The sequence below is a fragment of the Pseudopipra pipra genome, chromosome 18, assembly GCF_036250125.1.
Source record: "Pseudopipra pipra isolate bDixPip1 chromosome 18, bDixPip1.hap1, whole genome shotgun sequence".
NCBI classification, from domain to species: Eukaryota; Metazoa; Chordata; class Aves; order Passeriformes; family Pipridae; genus Pseudopipra; species Pseudopipra pipra.
Window position 1 is genome coordinate 8,532,838 of NC_087566.1, and position 26,848 is coordinate 8,559,685.

Consider the following 26,848-nt stretch of genomic DNA (forward strand, 5'->3'; position numbering starts at 1 on the left):
CAAAGATTTACCCTTTATCCCTGGCTATTTCTGGCAGAGACTCCAGCCCTGGTGTCCTCCAGACAGAATCAGGGTTTAACCACTTGTTGGCCTTTTCCTCAAGGACCTTTGTGAAACTTTCTCAAGTTTCTTTGTTCCTCGGCTCCTCTGGGGTGTCCTCCTTGGCTGGGACAGTTCTCCAGTGCCCGTGAGGCATCGCTCCAACTTTCCTGTATCTAATTAGTGCAAATTACAGAAAAAGCACATCCTGAGTGCCACAGTTTGATAATAATAAGGTCCCAAATTCTGTTTGTTAAGTAGGACAGGTTAAACTTAGTATTTCATCCTCTCTGCTACCTCTGTTTGCCTTAAGTATTCCTCTTGAGTCATCAAATGGTAGTTTGAGGTTTTGAGGCAACAGCATGTTGGTGATGCACATCTGTAATTTCTGTGCCAGTATAAAACACTCTGGAATAGGAATGTTAAAGGGGCAGGATCCTTGTCTGCTGGTTTTTAACACTTTTGGGTCTTGTGCTAATTATTTGTTGTAGATCCCAGACTCTGCTCTCATCATCTAACAGTAATTCAGATGTAAATATATTAAATCACCAGGTTAGTGCAAGTAATGCTAAATTTGACTGAATTCATCTGTTAATAATTTTATTCCCTGCCACTGCACTCCTGTCCAGCACTGTGGACTGGAGAGTTGAGGTGTCACTGAGTAATTCTGGAAACTGTCCTCAAGCACTGATTGTTGGGAAAGCCCTGCCTGTCACTCGCTGTAACTTGCTTGGCCATTCCTGCTCCAGCAGAGGTATAAATCCAGCTGGAATGCTCCATGTAATTTGGGTTTATTTATGCTGACAGCAGTCACTCTGCAGTAATATGTTCCCCAGGAGGATGAGAGGCTGGATGGAGGTTGTGTCCTCCCCTCTAAGTGACAATGTGGTGCCACAGCCACAAGACATGTTCCAGTCTGACTGTGCCATTGCAGGGCTGCAGTGAGTAAATGCTGCAAAATTCCTCAGTTTTTGCAGCTTGGAGCAGCTGCTGGTGGATATTTCGTGAAGGTTCTTAGTAATGATGATTATGGGCACGTGGGGAAAACAAGTGCTGGGAATTACACCTTGAAAATGGTGAACCTCCAGCTGGGCAGCACTGCAGTTCAGCACAACAGTGGATTCAGGAGAGACAAAAGCTCACTTGGGAGTCTTATTAAAATAGCTAAATGGAAAATTATGTCCTTCAGGGCGGATTTGTAGATGGGGAGATGTAGCTCATAAGCCAGGATTACATTCCAGAATGCACTTCAGATGTGGCTCAGGTTTATTGATCTCAGTGTGTGATCTCAGGGTGGGGAGTGGTGATTGTTACACCAAAGTATTTCAGTCTGTTATTTTTTTTCCTCTAACTTGGATTCTAAAATATACTTAGTAGGAGTCACCTTGAAGGGATCAGTTCAATGATTTTAAGTTTCTTTTAGCTGTCAGTAACTGGCTGGTTTTGGGTGATCATTCAGTGAGAAAGGTCAAACCATAAGCTGGTTTCTGTGCCCAGCCTGGGTTATCGAGGGGCCACCCTGACAACATTTACTAATTCACATCTCAACTTGGCCTCCTTTTTGCTTTCCACAGATGTAAACCTGGCACAAGTTTGAACCTGAAATGTTGGGTTCAAAGCATTTCAGGCTTGGCCAACTGATGTTTCCCAACAGCTGAGCTTTGTTGGAACATTTTCCTTTTCCTCCTGAGACGTTTGTGCTGTTCCTCCCCATGAAAAGCATCTGTCAGCTCCTCACATTTACTTGTGTGTTGTCACAGCAAATGCTGCCTCAGTGATGTTGGGGTGAGGTATTTTGATTAAATCTTGAGAGTTAAAGCTCTGTTGCATGTTCTGTATTGTTTTATGTGGGTAGAAAAGATGTCTTGGGCTTATTTTCTTATTTCTTTGATCTCTAGTTGTTTCACCACTGTTTGTGCACTTAGAATTACCTGATGCTATGTCATCCCATCTTAGAGTCCCCTCAAATTTCTTTAGAACTGATATCTTTAAAAAATACAAAGATTTAAATAATAACATCCTTTAAATAAAGGAAGCTTCCCATGCATATATCCCTGATTTATTTGAATATGAAGACAGGTGCCCTACACAATCTTACCTTAATTCAGACAACTTAGGAGGAATAGTGGTTACATACAGATTGTTTGGGACACTCATTCAGAGGGAAAGAAATTCCAGAGAAGAAAGGAAATAAAATTTCCAGACTGGAGGGGGGGAAGGAAGAAATATCAGAGAAAGGAAGTTCCACTGCAAAAAACAAATAGAGCTTGGAGGTGATCACCTGGATATTCCCAAAACCAGGCTTAGAGAGTCTCCCGTGAGGCTGTGCTGAACAGTGTGATAGATGTGGAGATAAAAAGATGGAAAACAAGCAGCTTTGCTTTTTCAGGGAGCAGAAAACCTCTTTTCCCAAAAGACCTTGTATATTAGAACAGAAAAATTTCGTTGCCATCAAAACAGCCGGTGCTCCAAGGGATGGGATGTGGCAGCTGAGCTGTGTTCTGTGGGTGCCTGTGGAAAAATACTTGTAGATTTGCTGCAACGATCAGCTGCAGCTTTCCTTGTGTTTTCCCCTCAATTTGAAGATGACATGTTCAGTAGATTGGCTGTTAAATTGAGTTGTAAACATCAGAAAAATAACTCCCGGGAGACATCAATGCCCCTGAGGGAAATATAACAATCATGGAGAAATTCACCTTGTCCTATTGTCTTAGGATTTCTCTTTCCTGAGATTCCAGAGGAGTCAAAGCCAATCAAAACCAAATCAAACTAAAGGAATACACAAGCTGAAGTATTATAGCCCCAAATGGGTGTTCTAGTGGGAAAGGAGAGATCCTTTGATTTCTGTAGTTTACTGCTCAAAGATGATTAAGTTGAAGCTGCACATTGTCCTCTGCTGTCTTGAGAGTCTCTGAGGATAAATCTGTCTCCCTCAAATCCCAGTTTATCTGAGCCATATTCAGCAACATGTGCCTAATTTCCCTTTCACCAACAAGAAACTAATAATGCTTCATGTTAATGTGTGGAAATGTTGGTAGATGAAGTGGACATTTAAAAGAACTGTGTTTTGTGATGTGTAACTCGTTATTCAGCTTTTCATTTGGTGCAGTGATGTATAACTTTTACTGGATAAAAATATGGTGAAACCAGGGAAAAGCTATTAATGCAAAGAGTCATTCCAACAGCTCTGTATTAGGCATAATTTCCATTCCTAACATATGATGTATGTTCTGGAATCTGGATGTGATTGAGCTGTTAGAACATTAACTCTGGGCAGCCTGAGCTCGTATTTGGGGATTCTGTAACATAGGAAATGTTGATGTGGAAATCTGCACTTCCCTCCTTGCCCTCACCCAGCCTTTGCTGGGTCAGTGACACAGTGCCAGGTTGATTTTCCTGCTGAAAATCAGGCTCCACTTTCAGCATTTAACTTGTGTAAATAAGAATTCCCGGGCAAGAAGTGCCGGTGGCAGTGCCGTGCTGGTGCTAAACCAGCTGGGGAAAGAACAACAGAAAAGCAATTCAGAAAACAAATGACTTTCAGGCTCAGCCAGTTTGGGTTTCCTGGTTGAGCTGCAGCCAGAGAACCTGTTTGCCCCGGTGTTGGGAACACTTGGGATGTCTTAAGAGCCCAATGCAAAGTTGATTTTAAAAACAAACAAACAAACCCCTCAGAACTCCCCAACGAAACTTGTTAATAAAAGGGGAAAAGCTGCTTTGTGTGGGGACTGCTGCCTGTACCAAAAGTTGAAGCAGCTTTGAGAGCTTTTTCCTGAAGGGACCAGATGCTGCATTTTAAATAAATAAATAAAAATCTTATCAACCTAAGGGGCCTGAGCCGTCTCAAGGGATTAAAGTGCTTTCATTCATTTAACCAGTTACAGCTTCATCCCAGGCTGCCAAAGCTGCTGCTCCTGGAGCTGAGCTGTAAAGCTGGGCCTTGGCTCCCTCCATATGGTCACCCACCACTGCAAACTCCCTTTACAGCATTGCTGGTGTGGCCTTTCTGCAAAGTTATTCCCTGTGCACGAGTGACATCGAATTTGTCCTTCTTCCCTGCCTTCCTCCTTGCTCTGTTCTTCCTTCCTGAGCTCTGTGGTGATGGCACAGGCAGGGGTTGACAGCAGATTATTGGCAGATTTGTTTCCACCCATGTAACCTATCTGGGAGTAAACATGACGTAAGGCTGCCAACTGATTACATTCCAGGGCTCTTAAAGGCAGGGAAGGGAAAAACAAACTTCACATGGAGAGAGGAGTTTGTCCCTGCAGCAATAATCCTGTATTGTCCACGTGGAGCTTTTAAAATCTCCTTTTTCTGTTGTTCTTTTGTAACATCCTGAATAGAAAATGCACTTCTGAGTTTAGCCTGTTTAAAAATCTTATCACTGTTAAAAACCCAAATATTCAGCGATGGTGTTGCAGTTAAAGCAGTGCAAAAATACCCTGCACAAAGCAGATGAGGATGGAAAAGGAAGAAAAATTTGGAAGTTGGCAACGTGTGGTTGTTTTGTGCCAGTATTTGACTGCTCAGTCACACTTGTGCTTTATCCTGGAGCGGAGGTGGCTGTGTGAGGTGCTTTGATGGCTTTGTCATGTTAAGTCAAGATGAAAGTAATTCTTATATTTATGTATGTCTACTTAGGCACAGCATTTGGGTGCTGTGAAGTGCAATGTAGATTAGTTTGCTGAGTGGCTGCCAGAGCATGAAATATGAGAATATATCTGAGGGATGAAGGGTGTCCAAAGGCTTTGTCTGCAATTCATTGGGTGATTTTTCTCTGTGCAAACCTCAGCTTTCTTTAAATGTTACTTGTAAGCCTTTTTCAGGAGATATTGTTACCTCTCTGCTCACAGACAAATAAGATGTTAAATTTATCTTACAGCAAAGTGTGAGCTGTGTTTAACTGAGTCATTCTGTTGTGGCAACTCCTTATTTAACTTCCAATTACACGTGAGTTCCTGGGATGTAATGACAACAATCCATGATGTTTCCACGTGCTTTGGTAATAGTTAATTCATTTTTTGTGTGTGGACTCCTTGGCTTCCCTTTTCCCTGCCTTCCCAAGGGGAATGAGATCCAGGAACATGTTGTCCTTGGTCACTTCAGCACAGGATGGGCGAAGGAACACTTTATTTACTTAATTTTAGTCTTTGCCTTTTTTTTTTTTTTTTTTGGTGCTGAATTCACTTGTGGCTTTTGTAGGATGGAATTCCTGTGAAGTTTTTTTTTTTTGCTTTCTTTGAGTTGATTGAGTGAATTGAATCTCAGTTGCACATCAGTTGTAGTTACTACCCTGTTTTCTTGGGGAAGTGAAGGGTTGTGTGGTAGCACAAGGTCTGTGGGAGTGTCTTATTTTTGCCCACTTTGGAACTTTTTAGTTGACTGCAACCAAATTGGGTAGAAATAGAGAGGCTTTAAAAAGTTGTTCCAAGTTCCATGGAAACAGTCCAAGAAAAGGTGGAGACTCAAACCCACCAATTCTGGAAAAGCTGCAATTTGCCTTCACAGAATTTTGCACGTCAGAGAATCCACATGATCGAGGCTCCTCTGAACACTGTTCCCATCAATAGAAGCAGCATTTTTAGGGAGTGAAGTCACTCAGACATAATCTCTGATGCCACAGGAGAACTGACACCATTAATCCTGCTGTTCACAGAATTGCTGGGCTGAAAAACCTGAATTATGGAGCCCAGTTTGAAGTTTAGGAGATGCTCTGGCACTGCTCAGTCGTGCCTTGATCAGGAGTCCGATGTTATGTAGATATTTTTAAAGGAAATAGGATAATCTGCAGCAAATGTCTGTCTGGTATCTGTCTAATCTCAAAGAGAAAAAACAGGTAAAAACTAAAAGAGGAACCAGATGTTGACAAACTAAAACATGGCAGGTTTTTCAAACACAATTTGCTTCTTTCTTTGGCACTATAGATTTAATGGAGAAAACTCCACTCTATGGTGGGATTATTATTATTATTATTATTATTTAGATTTTGAACACTACCTAACAGTAACTTCAAAATTAATTTGGCCTTTATTGATATATTTAAAACTCTGTGTGGTTACATGCTTAGTTATTTAAAAAACCCCTTGGAAACATTGGCCAGAATTCAGAACAGAGCTGTAAAATGACTCAAGCAAGAGAAAGTATCTTGCAATAAAAGATTTGAAGAATTTAAGCTGTTAATTTGCAAAGGGAAAAATTGAGGTGCCCTGCTTAGAACATGTGAGTACCTGCTGAGGAGCTCTGTCATCTCCCAGCTCAAAGCACAGTGAGAGCCAGGGGCTGAAGGCCACAGTCACATTTGTTTTATTTAAAATTTAAATGTGTTTGCAACAATGGAGAGATTAACTATGAAAATATCCTGTCAGTGGAAGTGTTTCCTGATGGATATCAGCTCTGGAAACAGTCCCACACAGAGCTCAGCACAGTTACAGGGTTAATTACAGGTGGAATGGATGGAATGGAAGGACCTGTTCCAGCAGAGCACAGGAGATGATCCCGTGCTTCCCTCTGGCCTTGAATGGGTGAACAAATCAATTAAATGCAATTTCTTTTGCCAACTGGAAAAGGTTCTGCTTAATTTTGAGAAACAAGAGAGAGATGATTCTGGTGAGAACCTGGTTAGTGGATCCAGGCAGCATGTGGTGGGGCTGGATGGGTTTTGCTTTTCCAAGCATGTTGTGGGTGCTGAATGGTCCTGGAAATGCAGAAATATCCAAGAGTCACCTCAAGCACTTGCTCAGGCAGAAGGGGAGACAGAACAATTGTTATTCACCTTTTCCCTCTCTCAGGGTGTAAGTGATATTGTTACACTTCAGTGTTCAGACAGTGAATCCTCTTTTCCATGACCTCTCTCATTTTTTAGACCATCCCTCTCTTTTCCCCTGGATTACACTGGTTTATTTGTTTCCTGCTTCTCCGTATCTTTGGAAATGTGGCTCTGCAAAGGTTTTCACAAGCTTGGATGTGTCCTTTCATGAGGCAATTTTTAACCACTTCAGGTTTACAAACCCACTTTGCTACTTCACTTTACCTTGCAGCAAATTAATGTCAGTTTAGTTAGAACTGAGTAAATGGAATTTAATCACTTTTTTTATGTGTTTGATGTAACACTAGTGAATTCCAAGCAGATTCCTCACCCCACAGTGACCTGTGGTCTGACCCAGATTCTCTGCTGTGTTATTGATCTGTATTTTACAACTTGTCTGCATTGAGTGGCAACTGAAAAAAAGCTCTGGCAGTTCTTTATCTATTATTCAGTGACCTGCCTTAGCAGGAATGAAGGTCATGGAAAACTGTCTTTATGGTAGTGATGTCCCATTTTTTTATAACTTTTAGAAACTTTCTAATAAACTTTTTTTTCCCTTTTCTTTTAGAAACTGGGCTTTTTATTTTTAGTCCTTCATGGGAAGTAGATCAGTTTTTGGTTCGAGGTTGGGTTTTTTACCTTTCTTTTTTTCTATAATTCTTCTATAATTTTTAAATAATGTTTCTATAATAAACACTACAATTCTGTAAGTACAGTTCTCTTTTCATATTGGTAGGAACAGTTCAGTGTAATCATGTCATAATCTTTTTCCCCTTTATGGCACTAATGTTACAGCAACTTTGATCATGAAAAGCCTTTACCCTCTTGTGTTATCCAGTAGCACCTCACATTGTCCTACCAAGGGAATAAATTATGATTATTGTGTTGTCACATGCAGGGCACTAATTGCAGCTGGAGATAAATAATAAATACAGTGTTTGGGGCAGATGTCTGGGAATGATTGGAAGCCTTGAGTAGTCTCAGGCTTTCCAGAGTGGTGCTGACTTGTTTTAAAGCTGAAATTTTGAAGGCTTTGGCTTGAAACTCAGCAAAACTGCATTTACAACCCTTTGCTGATGCTCTTGGTGAGGGCACACAGAAAGCAAGCAGAAATGGAGGAACTGGTTATTCCAAGAAGCAGGACTAGGTTTGGAAAAAACCAAAAATTCCTTGGCATTCTTCCTTGCATCTTGTTCTAAAATAAGGCAGCACCATGGTGACAGGACGAGTCACTCTGCTCTTCCTCCCAGGGAGCTCCCGTCGTGCATCCCATATGTTCTGGGATATGAATTCCTGCTTTTGCTCACTCCCACCAGGCCTTGGGTCACAATTCCAACATCCAGGCACTGGGATGGCTGGAGCAGGTCCAAAGGCACTGGGCAGTGCTGAATTCTTCCAGACTGTTTCCCAGTTTGAGATTTGAATGGAATATCTTCAGACTAATGCTGGACATTTATTACTAAATGTGGAAGATGAGCAGGGCCAAGGGATGAAACCAAAAGGGATGAATATTCTGCACCCATGTTTAATCTTCCTTATCCTGGAGCCAGCATTCCTGCTCTGGAGGTTTATTTACAGTGTGGCTTGGAGGGAACAGATTGCAGCAGTTTTTCCTGTCCCTGGGAGCCTTTGCTTGGAGTGATCCTATTCCACTAAGCTCTCACCTTGCCTGCCCCTCTTCCCTGCCCATGGAAAGGTGCTGAGTGGATGTCTTTAGGTAATTCATTTATGTTGTTTATTACAAAAAATCACCACAGAACACACACTCCACAAAACAGCAATAAAATTCCTTGGCCTGGCTCAAGGCTTCTGGAAAAGGAACTGAGGAATCCTCTGTGTCACCCCAAACCTGACTGTTGTCTTTAAGGGGATGCTCCTTGTCTGGGCCATTGTTCTGGTTTTCCTGTCTGATTTCTTTCATGGCTTTTTAGAGCTTATTTTGATTTAACTTTTGGTTTTTTCAGGCAGAAGACTGTACAAAATCGAGCAGGGAAATAGCATCTAGCCAGTCTTTTCACCTAAAGATATCTTCCAAATTTACCTATAGAGAAAAAACACCTAACAAAACAAGACAAAAAAAATTATAAAAGACTGCCTAAACTTACTAGAAAAGGAATGAGGAGAAGGAAAACTTGGAACACCCATGTTTTTCTCTCACACTACTCAGCTAAATGTTATTTTTATGTTTATACTTAGGATAATGGTATTTATCCTCTAGAAAAAGTAGATTATGTCTGATGGGGAATAACATATCCCTCAATTTAAGGACTAGTTCTTCCCAGGAAATCCTTTAACAATATTATATATTCTTTCTTCACCACTGTGCCACAGAGCTCTGGATTCTGTGGAGCTCTTGGGCTGGTTACAATTCTGGTGCTTGTTTTCCAAGAGGGGAAGTTTGTGTGTTCTCTGCCAAGAACACCAGATACCAAACGTTCTACTAGTTACTATATTAGGCTGAGTCATGATAACTGTAAACTTTGTGTGTTTTTATTCCATGGAGAGTAATAATTTGCTACAGAGCCACTTAAAGCAAGAGCTAAAGGTTGTTTCCAGACTGTCTCTAATGAGACAGAAGGAGCTGCCACCTTAAACAGGGACAAGAGATGCCTCTGTCACCTTTGTCACTGAAGTAATATCAAAAAAGGAGAATTATTCTCCCTGTTTTTCTGAGGTTTGTGTGGAAAAAGAACTGCCAGACTTCCCAAAGGCATTCGTGTGAGTTCTCTGCTGTGCTGTGATCACTCACCTTAATTTACAGCACAAGAAGCTCGTTGTTCTCCTTTAATCCTGGGAATTTCCTCCCAGAAATAGAATGTCTATGGGAAAATGATGTGCAATCCTAGTTTACTTTTTAGTGTATATTTTGGTAGCAGGTCACATCCAGGCTCTCTGCCGAGGCCTCACTGGATAACGTGGGCTGGAACCCACAAAGGGGCGTTTTCAGTGCCATTGCTGTGTTTTCCATGGGGAATGCTGGGAATCTCTTGAAGAGCTTTCATTACCTTTTCCTTGTTTTCACAGTGCTGGATTCAGGCTGAACAGATTTCCACAAATTTAGGGCACAACATATGGTCCCTGTGACCTGCAAGAGCCCTGCAGTTCTGGCTGCTGGCCCTTCCTGGCAACTGGTGGCCACACAACACCTTTTCCTCCTTCACTTGATTTAATGCTTCCCTCCCTGGGTGTTATAAAAAGCTGTAGCTCAGAGACACTGCAAGTCATTGGAATTGCTGTGAATATTTCAGGTTTTAAGTTTGAAATCAGCTGATTTCTAGGCTTTCCTTTAGGAGTGTTTGGGGGGTTTTTTTGTTTTGTTTTTTTTTTAAAGTGAAGAAAAGATTAAGGAAATGATTGTTCCCTTTTTAAGGATTCATGTGGTTATGTCTCCAGTTCTGCCAAGTGCTCTACATTGTGCTTTATATCAGATTTAAATACAAGAGAGTTGTTCTATGTATTTTACCTGAATTATTCCTTAGAGAAAATATGAAAGGATTTTTTTCTCATTTCATTTCTTTTACTTTTCCTCAGAGAATTTGAGTAAGAAATAAGCAGTTCTTAGAAATCCTTATCTGCTGGTAGAAATTTGTTTGAAACAAATATCTGCTCAGTATGTTCAGTATTCAGGTTATACTGGGTGTTGTTAATGTATTTTTGGTCTTACAGACATATCAAGTCACCTGCTGGAATTGTGGCCTTCAGTCATTACAGACTTTGAATACCAAATTGGACAGAAATGCTAAGAAAGTGATTTTTGTTTCAGTTTTTCTTCTTTTTGGTTGTGAAGATCTGTATTTGTTCCACATCAAAACAAACTCATGAATTAAAAAATCTGCATTTTGAAATCAGAACTGGTCACATGATTAACGTGCTTTGGGCACGTGGTTGTGCCAGAAGCTTTTCCATTGTATTTGGTATTTGAATTTGGAAATGCATTAAATGCAGATGTGTTTTCCTGCTTTAGGTTGGTGGGACAAAAGCTGGAGTTGTGCGTTTTTTGGGAGAAACAGACTTTGCTAAAGGAGAGTGGTGTGGAGTGGAGCTGGATGAGCCCCTGGGAAAGAACGATGGAGCCGTGGCTGGAACCAGGTTGGTCCATCATCCATTTGCCTTCTAAGATTTTTCTCTGCAGTCTCTTTTGGTTTTTAATATCTCCATGAAACTTTTCAATCAAGGCAGGGAGGCTGTGAACCTGAGTGTCTGCTGATGGGTGGTACACCATGACTTGAATTTTATGAATTTTCTGAAAATCCGGATCAACCCTCCATTCATGGGATGAGCTGATCTCTCCTACTCCCATGTGGCTTTTATTCATAGCCTGGTAATGGAAAGCACAATTTCCTGCATTTGGAACACCTGCTTGGTTTCTGAATGCTCAGTGAAGAAAATCTCTGGATATCTAAGAGCTGTACTTAAAGGAAATCTTCCTGAATCCCAGGGGTGAAACCTCCTGTACCAACAGTTGCCTCATTGTAGAGGTTGGGAGCAGTGGAGCTGCTTCCTCCAATAAGTCCCACTTAGAAAGCATTAATTCACACCACAGTGTGACTTTCTTTCTGATTTGCTATAAGGAACAGTCTTTTACCTCCTTAAAAAGAGGTTTTACAAGGATTGTGCCACCTTAACATGGGTGATCACAACTTAAAATTATAAGTGGTGTTTGTTTATATGTAATCAAAGATATATATTCTGCATAATCAAATATGCATAAAGAGTATGTATGTGATATAAAACTACTTGATCTAATTAAAATCTGCTTCTTATTTCTAACTCTCAGCCATCACATATTGTTGGCAGCTCAGAGGGAGAGGAAAGTTAACGTGTGTAAAACTGACTCTGAATGGAATTTTTTTAGGAAATAGAGCTACAGCTCAAGTGGAATTTCTGAAGTCTGATATAATCATGCTTCAGCCTTTCAAAATCCCTTTTCCAAAAAAAAATATGATTGCAGTGTAATGTAGATGAGAGACACCAGCTGTTCCATTAATACTTTCAGGCTCCTGCTGCGGAACTCTTTGTGAAGCCAGACCGTGCGTGTGAAAAGAAGCTGATTTATACTCTCATCTCCTTTACTTTGCTTTTTGGAAGGTACTTCCAGTGCCAGCCCAAGTATGGATTGTTTGCCCCAGTGCACAAGGTGACCAAGATCGGGTTCCCCTCGACCACCCCGGCCAAGGCCAAGGCCGCCGTGCGGAAGGTGCTGCCGACGCCCACGGCCCTGAAGCGCAGCCCCAGCGCCTCCTCCCTCAGCTCCCTCAGCTCCGTGGCCTCTTCCGTAAGCAGCAAGCCCAGCCGTACAGGACTAGTAAGCTCCTTTTTCTGTTGCATGCTCCCCATTCCCTCAGGAATCCACAGGAACGCGCAGGAATCCGCAGGAATCCACGTGCCCCTGGTCGGCGTTGAGACTAGAGCAGAGCACGGCACCCGTTAGTTGTGCTGGTTCCACCCAAAGCATGCACGAGGGAAGGAAATCTTAGCTAGCCCTGGAGATTTGAATATTTAACACATGTATCAAATATTTGGAGTATTTAATTCAGGCTAACGGAGTGATTGCGATAAGAAAGGGGCTTATGGCACCACCAAACCGGTCTCTGGCTGGAATCTCCATCAATTGTTCGTTTTCACTGCCTCTCTCATCAGAGGTTTGTGTTTGAGCTAAAGCTTCCACGGACCTCACTTGTTTTATTCAGCAGGAAGCTTCAGATTGTCTGAAATGCTCCAAATTTTCTTTGTAAGGAAAGAAAATTTCTTTGCAAAAGAGACTGAAAGAGATGAGTCAGCTGAGAAATCCAGAAGTAGCAATTGCCAGGTCCTTGCTGACAAAAAGCCTCTTTCTTTTCTTTTAGATTTGGTTTTAATCTGTGAATTCATAAAGGCTAAATGTTGCCAAGTGCAGTGGCTCAGGTGAATTCTAACAGTACTAATTCCACCTAATACACTTACTATGGATTCTTTTAAAGTTGTTTTGTTACATAAATGTTCTAATCTTGGGTTGCAGCAGGAAGACGGAAATCTGGGAAAGCTGAATTTTGAGAAGTCTCTTTTAAGGCAACGAAAAGCATAGAAATAGTTGGGGTTTTCCATGGTCACCCTAGATTTTTTCTTCATTTTTTTTTAAGCCAAAGTCCATAATTGCATTTAATTAGCAGGAGGTGACTCCCAGTGGTGTGGAACTGGTTCTCTGGGACAGTGTCCCACTGACCGGCAGGTGCAGAGGTGACCTACCCTGGTCCTGCAGGACTGAAGCAGATTACAGAGGTCAGCAGCTGGTCAGGGCACTGGGGTTAATACCTGACCACAAAAAGGATTTTATTTGGCACAAACACCGGGACTTCATTACTTAATCCAGGATGGAAGTTGCACTTGCAGCTGCAGAGTGCCCTCTAGTTTGGGATCACTGCACTGACACGTGGAGCTGCCTCAATCCATGAGGAAAAGCATAAATATGGACTTCAGTGTTTTATTCCACATGCTGTGATCCTCTAAGTTACACCTTGTAAAGGTCTCAAATATATTTGCTTATTTTGCCTCTGTTGTGCTCCAGGGATTTTGCATGATTTGGGCCATAAAGCACAAAGCTGCTGTAATCCATTACTTCTGGAATTAAAATCCCTTCTTTCTTCCAACTGAACATGAACATTTGGTGGCCATTCAAGTTAAAAGGATTGTCTGAATAATTTGGAGACTTTTTCTTTAAAAGTTAAGCTGCTGAGGAAACAAGATTTCCTGAAATCAGTTCTGACACAGCAGATTTCTTGTGCATCGGTTTTTAGGAAAACTAAAACTTCCCTGAAAATTGCTGGACTCTCACACAGTCTGCTCAGCTCTTCAGGGCTCTTGCTGTTTTTCCTGTGTCAGACAAGCAACTGTCAGGTCATTTAATGTTAAACTGGGGAAAATAAAGTCATTAGATGGAAAAGGAGAAGGTACAGCAGGTCACAGGAAGCATTTGCTTTACTAACCCCGTGTTTGGAGAGGCTGGAGTATCCCAGTTTCCTTTCCCTGGATGCAGAGTGGTTTTTAATGGATTTCCTTTGTGAAGTTGACAGAAACCTCTTCCCGGTACGCCCGGAAAATCTCGGGAACCACGGCCCTGCAGGAGGCCCTGAAGGAGAAGCAGCAGCACATTGAGCAGCTCCTGGCAGAGAGGGACCTGGAGAGGGCAGAGGTGGCAAAAGCCACGAGTCACGTGGGGGAAATGGAGCAGGAATTGGCCCTGGTTCGGGATGGCCACGACCGGGTAAGGGGGTGAGGGCTGCTCCGAAACAGGGAGTACGAGGTGGGGTTCTAGAAGTAAAGTTATCCATTATATCAATATATATAATAATAATACCCATATAAATCAATATGATACCCATATAATAATAACAACAGCCATATCTGTATAATCCATAATATTCCTCCTCGTTGCTCAGCACGTTCTGGAGATGGAGGCAAAAATGGACCAGCTGCGGGCCATGGTGGAGGCAGCTGACAGGGAGAAGGTGGAGCTCCTCAATCAGCTCGAGGAAGAGAAAAGGTACCCAAAAATGTCTTCAGGAATTAATTCAGTTAAATCAGACTTTGCATTGGTGGCTTTCAGATATGAAACAAATTTTGAACGATGGGCAATTACTGTGTAAAATCATATTGCAGTTTGTTAAAATTTAATGAAGAACAAAACCACCCTCCAGTTTGGAGAGGGGAAGCCAAAGAAAGTGGATTTGCTCAGAGGCTGTAAAACTATTGTTTATAACTGATTTTTATCCAACTCAATACTTGCACTATTGTTTTCTACTATATTTTATTCCTCCTCATATGAAATTAATGGATTGTACCTGATCTTTTTGAAACACTTTTCTTCCACTTCCAAATGAAAAGGTTGATCATCTCATTCCCTGACAGTTCTGGATTAGGAATTTACATTTAAATCTCTTGTGAATAATTCATTACTGTTAGTTGTGTCTATATAGGGGATGTCTCTTGCAGGCAAATCATCAAAGCCATTAATTCTAATGCCTTTTCTAATTCCCTTTCCATAACCATTAGAGGAAAGAACTGAGATTACCAAATAGGTGAGGTGGGGTTGGGAAAGGAAATAGTCTGATAAATTGTTGGGTCAAGGTTAGGTGAGGAAATTGTGATAAATTGATTTAGTGGGTTTGGAATACTTTTGAAGAGTAAAGTCTGTTTAGAAACCCACTGTGAGTGTGTGCCCCTGGAGCCAGTCAGTGTTGGCCTCTCTGAGGGGCCTAAAACCAGAGGTCACAGCTGGAAAATGCAGTGGTAAAAAGGGCAATTCCTTTACAATTTTCCTGCTGCCTTTTCGTGGGACCCAATAGAACAGAATTTTCAAAACAAACAGTCGAGTTTGATCTGGAATTATTTGTATATTCTCCCAACCCCTCCAGGCTTATTCACTCTGTGCTGTGTGTTCGGGTCAGTCTCAGCAGTGACCCAAAGTCAATCTTTAATCCCCTGTTTCCCAAAGCACTGGTGAGACCCACTCCCAGTCCTAAATCCTTATTCTTTTATTTTAGACTCCCATCACTTGTAACTCTGTTTGCAGCAGTGATTTCTATATCTGTCAGCCAAGCTGTGTGTGTAATTCCAAGGAAAGGAGACATCCTTGTCTCTTCCCTTGCAGCATCTTAGTGATGAAAGATCAAGGGGAAAAGGAGGAGATCTGGCCCCTTGTTCATTGGGATATACCAGAGTCAGGGGAGGGAAGCAATAACTTCTTAAAAATTTGATTTTAAGTCAGATTTTGGCTTCTCTCCTCCCTGATCCCATTCTGAGACTCCTGTGTGGACAAGGCAAGGCTTGTGCTCCCCTTCTGCATCTTGCAGTTCATCCTGACCCCCAACATATTCCTCTGTCCTGGAGACTGGATTCAATGTGCCCAGCACACATCCAGGCCTATGGATATTTTGGATGTCTCCTAAATTTCTGCCTGTTTCTTTGAGGAATGGTAGAATATATGGAATGTGAGATCAGACTGTTCATTTCGGTCACTCTCTCAAGGACATGCAGGAGGGTGAAAGGATGAGAGAATCAGTGATGACTTAAAGGGTGAAAGGATGAGAGAATCAGTGATGACTTAAAGGGTGAAAGGATGAGAGAATCAGTGATGACTTAAAGGTTTCCTTTTTAATTCATCAGCAAATACAACAGAATACACTTTATGGGGTTGCAGGAAGGCCCGTGCCTCCCTTTGTCAGTGATTGTTTAAAGGGAGCCCTTTTCCTTCCCTCTGATGCTTCCTGGGAGAGATTTCTCCTTTGTGTTTCGGGCACTTTGCTGGGGTGATGTCCCTGTAGTTCTGATTTCCACTGAAAATGAGTTTGAAAGCATTTTTCTTCCAAAGTTACCTGAATTTTAATGAGTTGTCCCCACAGGAAAGTCGAAGACCTTCAGTTCCGTGTGGAAGAAGAATCCATTACCAAAGGAGACCTCGAGGTAAAACATCTCCAGCTTTGTAAACAGAATATTTAGGAGGGCACAGGAATGCATTTAGTTTGGGTTAAGAGCACTTTTCTCTGGAAGAGAAAGGCGGGAATGATTAAAAAATGCAATATCCACTTCTGCAGTCCCTGGGTAAACTAATTGTCCTGAAACTGCAGGATTGCACCCCAAATTCCATGCATTTCTGTAGTGGCTGTGCAGTGGAATGGCTGTAGTTGTTCAGAGTAATTAAATTAATTCATAGAAAGTTCTACCTTTTGATATTAAACCAAAACAAACAAAAAATCATTTTGAAGTTATGAAATTGCAGGTTAATATTTAAACCTTTAAAAATGAATATTGAAGACTAGTCCTGTTTGATCAAATTTTTGAGTAATCCCTGTGCTTCCCTTAGGGAAGATGAATTGATGAGGAGTGTTTTATCCTGACAGTGTTGCCCATAAAATGTAAACAGCAATGCATGTGTGCAGCTTTTATCCTTCTCCTGTTTGTATAATTATAATGTTGGGCTAAACACAGTGTGTTATTACACAGTCAGAAGAGAAAACATTTAATAAAGGATTGCTCTCAGATATTTGAACACTGCCAATTTTTATCCTAAAATTCAAATTAAAAAGCAGAATACTTTTTAGTTGTTCTGTTGTTGTCTAATTAGAAAAATACTAGACCTTCTTGCACAGCATAAAATACAAATGTAATTAATTTATGTTACTGTAAAACATTTATGATTTAAGTGAAGCCTTATGAAAATTATTCATTTCATATAACATTTCTTTTATTTTAGTCTTCCATTCATTTTAAGATACCTATCTAGACTCTTCATAGAATGCTCCTTTTATTGTTTAGTCTTTGGAAATATTTGAGTTTTTTATTTTCTGTTAAATCAATCGATAGTTGTGACAAACCATCTTAAAGCTTCTGGTTTGTCAAGATGCATAACTTGGAGTTTAAACTGAATTCAGGCTGATGAAATGTATCCTGTTGCTTGTGTTGGAATGGTAGTGCTGAGTCTGCAGGTGAAACATTTCTGTTTGTTTGTTTTTAATTTTACTGATAGCGAAAGAGGCAGATTTCGGAAGACCCTGACAATGTAAGAGGGCACTTCAATGTGCAGAGACATCCCATGTTAACAGATTGTGTGCAGAAAATGCTTCTACTGATTCACTAACTGCATAATCTGTTATTGAAACCTCGACTCTGGTATTTGTGTGCATGTTGCTTTCAGAGCAATTCCGGCATTTATTGGGAGGAATGTGTGTAGTGACTAAATCCCCGTTAACTGAGACAGGGTGAGTGTGCCATTGGATTCTTGAGGGTCCAAACCTCTGCAACCCACTGGAGAGTGTAGGGGCATCACTGACCAGGAGCCTGAAATAGCCTTCATTTAACTGTAGGATTTCAGCTGTTTTCTTCACAAGCCCTGCCTGTTTTCCTCTGAGCTCCTGCTGCTGTTCTCTAGATATAAAGTGCAAGTAGCCAGTTAATGTTTCTGTGCCCACCTCCCCTTATTTCTTTCCCTTTTTGGTATGAAATGCCAAAGGGGAGAGATGATAAAAACCATCTGAACAATTAGTGTGCAAAGCTGCCTGATTTTACTGTAGCTTCTCTTGAATTATGTAGGAAAATTATGTTGCTCAATAGCAGAAATGGCCTTGCAAGCCCTGAGCAGCCCCCTTGCTTCCATAGCTCAGAAGAGAGGAGTTTTAAAGGAAAATTTATCTCAGGCTGCCTCCTCTGCTGCATCCCCAGCCAAGATAGGAAGTTCTCAAGGCTGAAACTGGTTTCCTGTGCATTCTTAGTGTTCTCAGTCTCCACTCAGGCTGATGATGTGTTAGAATAACTCTGCATGTGCACTCCTGGTTTAATCCTCTCTTTACTCCTGATTTCCCTATTCTGATTTTTCCATCAAAAATGGACATCTTTGCTCTCCAAAGGAGAGAAGTGGGTGATCACTTGGTTTTTAGGCTGATCCTTCAGGATCTCAGTGGTGTTCTGGGACTGTTATCCCAGCACAGAGGGACTGAATATCCAGAATATCCAATATTCTGTGTTCTTGCTAACAATTCCACCTGTTTGTAAGCAAAAAGCAGGAGGTACTTGCTCACTTAGTTTCATCTGTGTCCTGCTCCTCTTTAGGAACCTCTTAGAATTCCAAAGATCTTATTTTCTTTTTCCTTACTTCCACATCTTGTTCAATATGTTTAGACTTCTGTGACTGCAGAGCAACCAGGCTGATACTTCCTTATCTGCTTTTGGGGAATCTTGTTACTTAAACAAGTACTTGTTGCTTTTCCTTCCTGGAAGAGGAGAGGGAAAAACCAGGAGGGTTTTGGAGTGGTAGACAACCCCTCTCTTTCTAGTCAAAGAATTCAAACCACAGTGGCAAATGAACCTTCATGTTCTAAGGTCTTGGCTAAAAGCAGTTTTATGGCTGGGACTTGAGAGATAGCTACTATAAAAAACCCCAGAAAGTTAAAGTTTGGATTTGTCACATGAGCCTCAGTGTGGAATTTTGTCCCCTGGTTAATAAATAAATTATTTATAAAATAAACCCAGCACATTAAAAGGGATGACAGGGAAAGGGACTGACCATCCTGTTAGAACAGGCAGGGATATATATGCACATATATATATATTTATTACATAACTACTCTAATTTGTGCCGAAAACCTCATGTACTGATAAATAACTCCTACTCAGCTGCATGAAACCTTTTTGTTCCCATTCCTCCGTTTGCCGTTTATTTCCGTTTGCCTTATTTCTTCATTTATTCATTTTGCCATGTCAGTCCATCCACCCCTTCAGCCCCTGTTCCTCATCCACAGCATTTCCCTGTCCATTTTCTCCACCGCATCCTCTCTGCTCATCACTGGTAGAGGCCTCTGGCAGCACGGCCTGCATGTGGCTCCCTCCTCTCGTGCTGGCATGTGATGGTGGCACCGTTGTGTCTCTTCCTCTCCCTTTTCACTAACAGACGCAGACCAAACTGGAGCATGCCCGCATTAAGGAGCTTGAACAGAGCCTGCTCTTTGAAAAGACCAAAGCTGACAAACTCCAGAGGGAGTTAGAAGACACTAGGGTAATGGATTTCACTCTTTGGATAACGACACTGCTTTGTGTGGGGGAGATTCCTGGGGACACGTCTTGGGTGTAACACGGGCTCAGACAGGTCCCTGCTCCTGCCATAGAGCTGGAACACTTCAAAAATTAGCTTTATTTTGGTGGTGTGTGTATGTGTGTGCCTGTACACGTGTCCTCTCTCCTGGAGGAGTTCAGGTAAGATGCCTTCCAACTGCAAAATTCGTACTCAGTTCCAAATGTAGCACAATGGGACCATGAATTGACATAAAAGTAGCAAAGTGGGACCATGAACTGACATAAAGAAATGTTCACTGGTTCATTTTAAGATGTAGCAAAGTTCATGAAACCCCCAAAAAAGTAAGATTGAATGTGCCAATCCTTTTAACACAAACTTAGTGTTTGGGGCTTGGTTTCTGAGGTCTTCAGTAGTTGCTGTACTTCTTGCTTTGCTAAATCATGGTTTGCAGGGGCTTTTTAGCTCTTTTTTCCCACCAATGACATAATCTTTTAATGGATATCTCAGTAGCATTAGTAATACTGTTGCCTGCTAAAATATTACTGGATATACTTTCTCCCAAGTCAGAAGTTCAGCAGATGTCAATTCTAAAGGATACAATATATACACACACACACACACATATATTCATGCTCACACATGGGGGATTTTCTTGAAGTTGAGGTAGGATGAATAAAAACCCTAGGATGAATAGAAACCCAAGAACATACTCTGAAATAAGTACTTTTAAAGAGCAATTGCAGGTAAGTAATATTTTTTTCAGGATGTTGGTATAATAAGGAGGTTGAAACAGTAACTTTCTAATTAGAATTACTTGTGGGAGCTTTGCTGTGGCACAAAGTGCTTCAACAGCCAGCGGAAAGCTCGGATAGTGAGGACACTTTTTCAGGGACAATTAAGTGGATGTGGAAGGAATTTCAGAGGATTTATAGGCTGAAAATGTGTTTGTAATTTTCTCTGACATCTCAGAGCTGGGATGAGATTAATTTGGAGGCCTTATTTCAACAAGTAAAGACTTCGAGGTTCTCTGTTCTTTCCCAGTCTTCTTAAAATGGTTCTGAGAAACACTTTGTTAACCATTGCTAATATACATCAGTGCAGTTTGTAAGTTGTTCAGTAAGTTGTTATTTCTAGGTGACTTCAGAAAAATGGATTTAACTAAATTCCATCCTTGGAGAGAATATAATATGTATTTAATACAAACTTGTGGACATTTTTCTTTTTTTTTAAAGCAGTTTGCAACACTCAGTGGATTCTTTTCAGCGAGGCCTGAGTGTCTTTGTGTTAAATGTATCTTTGATAATTCTTTCTTCTTTTCTTAAAACACTCTTGATCACAGGTGGCCACAGTGTCGGAAAAATCCCGCATCATGGAGCTGGAGAGGGATCTGGCCCTGAGGGTGAAGGAAGTGGCTGAGCTCCGAGGGAGGTTGGATTCCAGTAAACACGTGGATGACGTGGACACTTCTCTGTCCTTGTTACAAGAAATCAGTTCTTTACAAGAAAAAATGGCAGCAGTTGGCAAAGAACATCAGAGCGAGGTGAACTCCCTGCGGGAGAAGTTTGGGATCAGTGAGGAAGCCCTGCAGAAAGAGATCAAATCCCTTTCGGCTTCCAACGAGAGAATGGCAAAAGAAAACGAATCCTTGAAATCCAAGCTGGATCACGCCAACAAGGAGAATTCCGAGGTGATAGAGCTGTGGAAATCCAAGCTGGAATCTGCAATTGCCTCCCATCAGCAAGCCATGGAAGAACTGAAAGTGTCCTTCAGCAAAGGGGTGGGGGCTCAGACAGCGGAGTTTGCGGAGCTGAAGACTCAGATTGAGAAGATGAAGTTGGAGCATGAGAGTGAAATGTCCAGTTTCAAAGTGAAGCAGGAGAATGAAAGATCTCAGCAATTGAAGGAGGTCGAGTCACTGAAAGCAAAACTCTTGGCAGTCACGGAGGAGAAAGAGCAAAGCCTGGAAAGCCTGAAGACCAAACTGGAAAGTGTGGAAGATCAGCATCTTGTAGAAATGGAAGACACTTTAAACAAATTACAGGAAGCTGAGATAAAGGTAAAGGAGCTAGAGGTACTGCAAGCCAAGTACAATGAACAAACCAAAGTTATTGATAGTCTTACACCACAGATCAAAGCTGCTGAAGAAAAGCTTTTGGACCTTGCTGCACTTCAGAAAGCCAATTCTGAAGGTAAATTGGAAATCGAGAAACTTAGCAAGCAGCTTGAGGCAGCTGAGAAACAAATTCAGACTTTAGAGACTGAAAAGGTTGATGGAATTAGCCAGGTTTGTATCAACATCCATCCTTTTCTTTTGCTTTTGCTTTTATTTGACATCTGTACTGTTTTAATCTGCAAATACATCACAGGAAAAAGGAGTTTTACTGGTTGTGTATCTTGGTACCACCTGAGGAGGTTTAGAGGGAGCGTTGACTGGGTCGGGTCTCAGCAGGTTTTTAGTGCTCCATCTGCAGCAATAAGCAACAGGAAAAGATTCCTTCTGCACTTTCTTGCTGCAGGCTGAAAAACTGAAAGCTTCCTGTTATGGAAAAGTTACTTTGTTGGCTTATCTGGGAGGAGATCCCACACATCCTGAGGCTTTAACTTTGGTGACATTCAGACAAAGTGACCTGGGGCTCAGCGGGGAATGTTCCCTTCACTGCCTCTCCCCTCATCTGACAGGGTGGTGGAAGAGGTTGTTAAAAACAAAAGGAAGCAAAAAAGATCCTGGTGGAGCTTTTCCTCAAGCCCAGGGTCTGCAGGGATGTTGCTGGCCCTGGTTCACAGCATTTTTGAGCCCCAGTCTGCAGTGGGATACATCTGACCAAGGTTTTCCTTGGGTTTGGATGAAATATCTCTTCGAAGCTGAGCCATTCAGTGCCTGAAGTTGTCCCACCACTGGAGCCAGGGATAAAAGTGCTGAGATACCATTTAATGATAAAAGTGCTGAGATACCATTTAATTTTTGGGGTTCCCCCTCAATCTGTGCATGACCTGACAAGCTGGAGCTCTAATTGTGAGAGTAGCGGGAAAGTGACTGGGAGGAGCTTTCCTAAACCCTTCCCAGATGGTTCCAACATACCAAATTTCTACCTTTGACTCTCTTTTTGAGGTCACACTGGGTTTGTGCACCACCCCAGTGGTCAGAACCCTTGGAAAAATTCCATCCTGCTTTGTGGATTGATCTGAAGCCCAAATTAATCAGTTTAAGAAAATTAAAACAATAAAAAACCCAAACAACTGATTGAACTGATGCTGTAAGTTTGGTTTGAAACTTTGAATGCACTCAAAAGCAGCTGACATTAAATGTCTTCACCATTGATTCCAAAAAACTACATTTTAATGATTTCAAATCTCTTCCAAGATGCAATTAGTGCTGTGATGTTTCTGTCATCAGTGGAAATCAGCTCCGCTCAGTTAACACATCACTTTTTTTTTCAGTTTTTTTTTAATTTTTCATCTTAAAGTGATTTTAATATTATAGTTTTTTCTTTCAGATTCATCTCTTAATTTTCCTGATTTTTCACTCATGTTTGTCATTTTATTTTACTCCATTTCATCCCCTTTGTTAGGCCAGTAATCTGGCCACAGAACTGCAGGGCAAAGAGCAAAAGCTTCTTGACCTTGAGAAAAACTTGAGTGCAGTAAATCAAGTTAAAGATTCTTTGGAAAAGGAACTTCAAGTTTTGGTGAGTAAAACCCCAAAATTTCGACTTTACTCTTTGGATTTTGGGTTTTCATGGTGAGAGTGTCATTGAAATCTGTGGATCAGTTCTGAGCAAAGTCTTTCCAAGCTGTTTTACTCAGGGAAAGAAGGCAAGGAAGTGGTTCCTGGATAATGGGAGCTGAAAAGAGCATTTCACTGGAGTCCTGTGTTAGCAGGAGTTTTGTGTAAATAAAACTCACCAGTTTATGGATTGCAGAATTAAACTAAAATTAAACTAAATCAAAAGCAGCCTGGAGTTTTGGACTGCTCATTAAGGAACACATGGCCCTTAATTATAAGTGTTTTAGTGATTGTTACACACTTCTTACAAATGGTTTTTTAAGACATTTTTTCATCTGATTTCTTATTTTGTAAATCTAACTAAATTTCCAAATATTCTTTACCTGGGGGGGGGGGGGAGTTCCTGAGGAGCTGCACCGGAGTAGTAACAAAAAAATGGGCTTTTTGTTTTTACTTTCCATGGCCAATAGTAAATATTCAGAGTTGGTGGAAGAGCCTCACTTGTCTTCCTCAATATCCCCCTTTTTCTTCACTGTCTGTCATCAATGCTTGCTGGAAAACACTGGTGAGAGATGGATCACAGATGTCACTGTGCAGCCTGTGAGCAGCAAGGATAGAGACCCCAAAATCAGGTTTCCTACCCTAGAGAAGTTATTTGAATGTTGAGGGACATCCTTGCAACCAAAGCAAGAGAAGATCTTGCTTTATGTTGCTGAACAATCTGTGCTGAACTGTAATTCAGAAACCTCAGATCTATTTATGATGGGAGCAAACACTTCCATTTTGTACTTGAAAAATACCTAAAATAAAGTCAGTGGTTGAGTTGTACTGTCATCACCAAACCTCACCTTGGGTTTTTATCCATTTTCCAGAAAGAAAAGTTTACTAGTGCAGCTGATGAAGCGCAAAATGTTCAACAGGCTATGCAAGGTATGTGCTGCTGAAGTGAGCAGAGCTGAAAAGCTGCAGGAATTACATGCAAAATAAAGAGGTTTTTAAATGCCTTCAGATTTACCCCTGGTGGCCCAGCACTGTCAGTGCAGCCTCTAAAGAGTAAAAGTCCTGACAAGCAGGTGGAATTGTCTGCACCCAAGTAGTTATTTACTAACTTTTGTTTTCAAAATCTTCCTTGCCTAGAAACAGTGACAAAACTGAACCAAAAAGAAGAGCAGTTTGCACTCATGTCTTCAGAACTGGAACAGCTCAAGTCTGGTTTGACTGGTAAGGAAGGATAAAATGGGCTGTTTTGAAAATTGCAGCAGCTTTGTGCTTTCCTGTGCCTCCTGTAGTCGGTAAAATGCTTCCCCCAGTGCCTGTGCCTTCAAAGGAAGGGCTTTCTTGTGGGCAGAAAGCAGCTGTTGTGGGCTGTGAGCAGTGACCCAGCAGTGATGATAATGCTCAGGAGATGGTGCAGTAAGGCCCAGGATTTGCTGCCTGTGTTTAAATCAGTACTTAAATTCTTGTTTGACATTGCAACAAACCCCCCTGTGGGGATGGTCAGACCCCGGGCAAAGGCTCAGGGACCAGCCTGGGGGTTACAAACATGAACAGTTCCTTCTCAGCCTTGTCCATAAGCACTGTGCTCTTTTTGAGGACACCAAACAGCCTGTGTCAGTCTGGGTGTCTCCTTCCCCTCTCCCAGGAGCCCTTGCTGTGTCTTTCTCGATGTCAAACCAGCGTAGAGAGAAGTCAGGCACGGTCCGTGCCCTGAAGCAAACCTTGCATGGCCTTGCTGGGGCTGGAGAAGGGATCTCAGGGGCTGTTGGTGGCAGTGCCTGCCCCACACTGAGTCATTTTTTTGACTGTAGCTTCGTGTTGCCTTCACTGTTCATCCTGTGCTGCTCTGCTGAGCAGCTGCTGATGCTCTCACTGGAGGGTGTGCAGATCTTCCTCCAGTGCTTCCTTACCCTCTGACACAGCAGAACCTGTACCCACCTGTCATGGCCTGACGTGACTCACTTCTGAAACAAAGAGTTCATGACTAGTTGCTCTTTACTGTTCCTGAAAAGTTCTTAACCTTTTGCTTCAGTTCAAAGTTCAAACAGTCATAATTTTTAATTTTAAGGGCCGATTTGCAAGGTCTGTACATCAAAATTGCTGTTTATGGTTCTTCACCATAACTACCCTTCCTCTTAAATTTCCCAGCCTAACAACCTTTGTTTTGCCCAGAGATGGAGAGGAAGCTGAAGGAGCGAGAAGAGAGAGAGCAGCAACTGGTGGAAGCTAAAGCCAAACTTGAAAATGATATTGCAGAGATCATGAAGTCCTCAGGGGACAGCTCTGCCCAGCTCACCAAGATGAACGATGAGCTGCGCTCCAAAGAAAGGTATTTGCTGGTATTTCCTCTCTGCCAGAGCTTTGTGACATTAATTCCTCACTCCCACACTCCCAGCTCCTCATCTGATTTTTCTGTAAATATCTGAACAAAATGCTCCCCAGTGTCACATTGATATGACAAGTGAACTTATTCCAGCAAACTAAATTAATCAAAACAGGCTCCTGGGAGTGATTTGAAGAGCATCAAACATTTATAATTCTAAAATTCTTATATGATGTCTTCTCATTGCCCAGAGTAAATGACCTTTTTAGTAACCTAGACTGTTTTGTCACTGTGCTTCAGGATTACTTGATTGCCTGATAAGCTCAGTTTATTTGGATATATAAAAGACTTGGGTCACATTTTTTCTAGCAAGAGAAAATGTGTTTTTTTCCAAATGGAAATTGTTGTTCTTTACCTTTACAAACCCCCAGACTGGGGGTTGCTCTGGCAGCTGCTCTGCACACGAGTAAGGAGCAAGTGCTTGGTCTTCCCTGTGTATATTGAATTTAGCAAAATATTTTCTTTATGTTAAATAATTAAATCTCTTTCTAAGTGCTTGGACAGGATATAGAACTTCAGCATAACTCTGACTCTTTCATCTCTGTGCTTGTGGTGCTGTCAGCAGAAAGTGATGTCCTTTCATTTGGGCTTTCCAGGCAGTTGGAGCAAATACAACTTGAGCTCACAAAAGCAAATGAAAAGGCTGCTCAGCTTGAGAAAAACGTGGAGCAAACAGCCCAGAAAGCTGAGCAGAGTCAGCAGGAAACTCTCCAGATTCATCAAGCAGAACTGAAAAATCTGCAGGATCAACTAACAGACATGGTAAGGACTCTAAAAGCACCAAACTGTGCGTGGGACGTCATCCCACTGCTGCCTGACCTGTGCCTGTTTCATCTGCCACCAGAAAAAGCAAATCCAGACCAGCCAAACTCAGTACGAAGATCTTCAGGCAAAGTATGAAAAAGAAAATTCTGAGCTGGTGGCCAAACATGATGCAGAAATCCAGGGGTTCAGGCAGAACCTGCTGAGTGCAGAGGAGGCTCTGAAAAGTGCCCAGAGGAAAAACACCGAGCTGGAAACACAGACCGAGGAGCTGAGGAAGGAGGTGGAACAGGCCAAAGTAGGTGTATTTTGTTACTCTGGGAGTAATTTAAGGTTGAAATCCTTCTGTCTCAGTGAATCCCTGGGGGTTTTTTCTGCTTCGACCTTTCATAGCAAGATTTTTGCATTGTTCTCCTTTTTGAACTTTTCCAGGGTAGGTGGATATGGGATGGGGAAGAGAAGCACACAGGACTAACTGTTGTTAATTCTTCTCTAAATTACACAAGAATTGATGAAATCCAGTTCTTTGATGTTAACAATTTATGCTCAGAGATAATGTGGCTCAGCACAGTCACTTGGAGCCAAATGTCATTC

The 26,848-nt window shown here is 41.7% G+C and overlaps 1 protein-coding gene across 13 annotated transcripts in view; it reads left to right on the forward strand.

The window, feature by feature from the left end:
- CLIP1 (CAP-Gly domain containing linker protein 1) overlaps positions 1 to 26,848 on the forward strand; it is a 59,422-nt gene that overhangs the window by 14,364 nt on the left and 18,210 nt on the right. For 6 of the 13 annotated variants that reach the window (XM_064675040.1, XM_064675029.1, XM_064675034.1 and 3 more), the window contains exons 4-17: positions 10,812 to 10,936; positions 11,936 to 12,152; positions 13,890 to 14,087; positions 14,263 to 14,366; positions 16,225 to 16,285; positions 17,349 to 17,381; positions 19,266 to 19,370; positions 20,728 to 21,672; positions 22,958 to 23,074; positions 23,985 to 24,042; positions 24,250 to 24,333; positions 25,282 to 25,438; positions 26,089 to 26,254; positions 26,337 to 26,552. In XM_064675040.1, coding sequence (XP_064531110.1) covers positions 10,812 to 10,936; positions 11,936 to 12,152; positions 13,890 to 14,087; positions 14,263 to 14,366; positions 16,225 to 16,285; positions 17,349 to 17,381; positions 19,266 to 19,370; positions 20,728 to 21,672; positions 22,958 to 23,074; positions 23,985 to 24,042; positions 24,250 to 24,333; positions 25,282 to 25,438; positions 26,089 to 26,254; positions 26,337 to 26,552 — 2,586 coding nt within the window. The remainder of the gene's footprint in view (positions 1 to 10,811; positions 10,937 to 11,935; positions 12,153 to 13,889; positions 14,088 to 14,262; positions 14,367 to 16,224; positions 16,286 to 17,348; positions 17,382 to 19,265; positions 19,371 to 20,727; positions 21,673 to 22,957; positions 23,075 to 23,984; positions 24,043 to 24,249; positions 24,334 to 25,281; positions 25,439 to 26,088; positions 26,255 to 26,336; positions 26,553 to 26,848) is intronic. The other 7 variants (XM_064675031.1, XM_064675037.1, XM_064675033.1 and 4 more) reach the window with 5 other exon arrangements.